Genomic DNA, 1,354 nt, shown 5'->3' with positions numbered 1-1,354 from the left:
CCTGGACTCCTCGCCCCAGCAGGCACACCGGCCGGCACTCGGTACGCAGCCGGAATCCCAGAGCCTCACGTACCTGGCGCCAGGCAGCCGGAGGAGAAGGGGACCAAAGATCTCTCCCAGGGCCCGAGGGTGGAGACTGTTGCTCTCGGCCTGCTGCAATACCTTCCCCAGATGCCGGAGCAGGAACTGCAGGGTGAGCGTGTTCTGGAGCGGGACCGCAGGCGATTCCAGGGCCAGCAGCAGCTGCTTCCGGCAATTCTCCGGCTGTGGGATCTCTGGGGAGAGAACAAGACCCGATGGAAGAGCTGGGACAGCCAGCACTGCTCTCCCTGCTCCAGCTGCGTCACGGTGTGGGAGCACTGTCGGCAGCAGAGGCCACGTGCCAGACCCCGTAGGGACAGGACTTCTTTTAATACCCCAAACCCCATCCTGCCCAGCCACCCGTTCCCGAGCGCGGCCAAGCGAGTCCCTTACCCTGCAGGACACGAAGGACGTCTCCGTGCACGGACACCGGCACCACAGGGGAGGGCAGGTCCTGCAGGTAGCCTCGCAGCGCCTCGCCCAGGGAGTGCACGTCGAAGGGCTCCAGGTCGCCCAGGGTCCAATCTGCCAGGGCACAGATTTCCCATGGGTGGCAGGGCCCCAGCCGGCAGCCCTGGCGCTGCCAGCACCCATCCCACAGACCACGGGAGTCCGGCGCCACAAAGGACCTCGGGGAGCTGAGCAGCCCACACAACAGAGGGTGCCCTCTGCATCCCAGAAATAAGCTGGCTCTGGGAATCCAGGCAGGTCCCCCAACTCCAGGAGGGGATAGAGGTCGTTTCGGGTGTCCCCACCTTGAGCCCTGCCACAGGAATTCTGGGCACACACGACGCATGTTCCCTGCGGGTGGCAGAGACAAGCGCAGGCTGACCAGCCCCACGCTGAGCCCAGTGGAGAAACCGTCCCCCTTGACCCGTGTTGCCCCACGAGCGTGAGGCACAGGCTGCTGGGACAGCGCAGAAAGCCCATCCCGAAAGCAGCACGGCTGCCAGCACCGCAGAGTTGGGGTTTCCAAGAACGTCTGCGGAAGGGGACAAGGCAGTGTGGTGCCGGATGAGGCCCAAGCCCAGCCGAGACGCAGACAGCTCTGAAGGCTCCCTGGCAGACACATCAGCCTCCGGCACAGCGGAGCCAGTGGCTCCAGCCACTAAGCTGAGCTGAAAGATCCTCCCCTGCTTCTTCGTGGTGTGACAGAGCCGGAGAAGCCTCTGCCAGCCCATCAGCAGAGCACCCCGAGACCAGGGCACCCCAGTCAGACAGCGGGACACAGGCACAGGGGTTCACTCGCTGGCCTGCAAGTCTCCGAGCTGGT

General features: G+C 65.1%; 1 protein-coding gene across 1 annotated transcript in view; it reads right to left on the bottom strand.

The window, feature by feature from the left end:
- Positions 1–1,354, bottom strand: part of PIK3R2 (phosphoinositide-3-kinase, regulatory subunit 2 (beta)) — a gene marked incomplete at its 3' end in the record, with an annotated part of 8,447 nt that overhangs the window by 2,460 nt on the left and 4,633 nt on the right. Inside the window, exons 5-6 of the mRNA XM_010154943.1 lie at positions 475–606; positions 74–275 (exon numbers count right to left, since the gene is read on the bottom strand). Coding sequence (XP_010153245.1) covers positions 74–275; positions 475–606 — 334 coding nt within the window. The remainder of the gene's footprint in view (positions 1–73; positions 276–474; positions 607–1,354) is intronic.

Source organism: Eurypyga helias, unplaced genomic scaffold (assembly GCF_000690775.1).
Source record: "Eurypyga helias isolate BGI_N326 unplaced genomic scaffold, ASM69077v1 scaffold23517, whole genome shotgun sequence".
Lineage (NCBI taxonomy): Eukaryota > Metazoa > Chordata > Aves > Eurypygiformes > Eurypygidae > Eurypyga > Eurypyga helias.
This window is presented reverse-complemented; position numbering and strand designations above follow the sequence as displayed.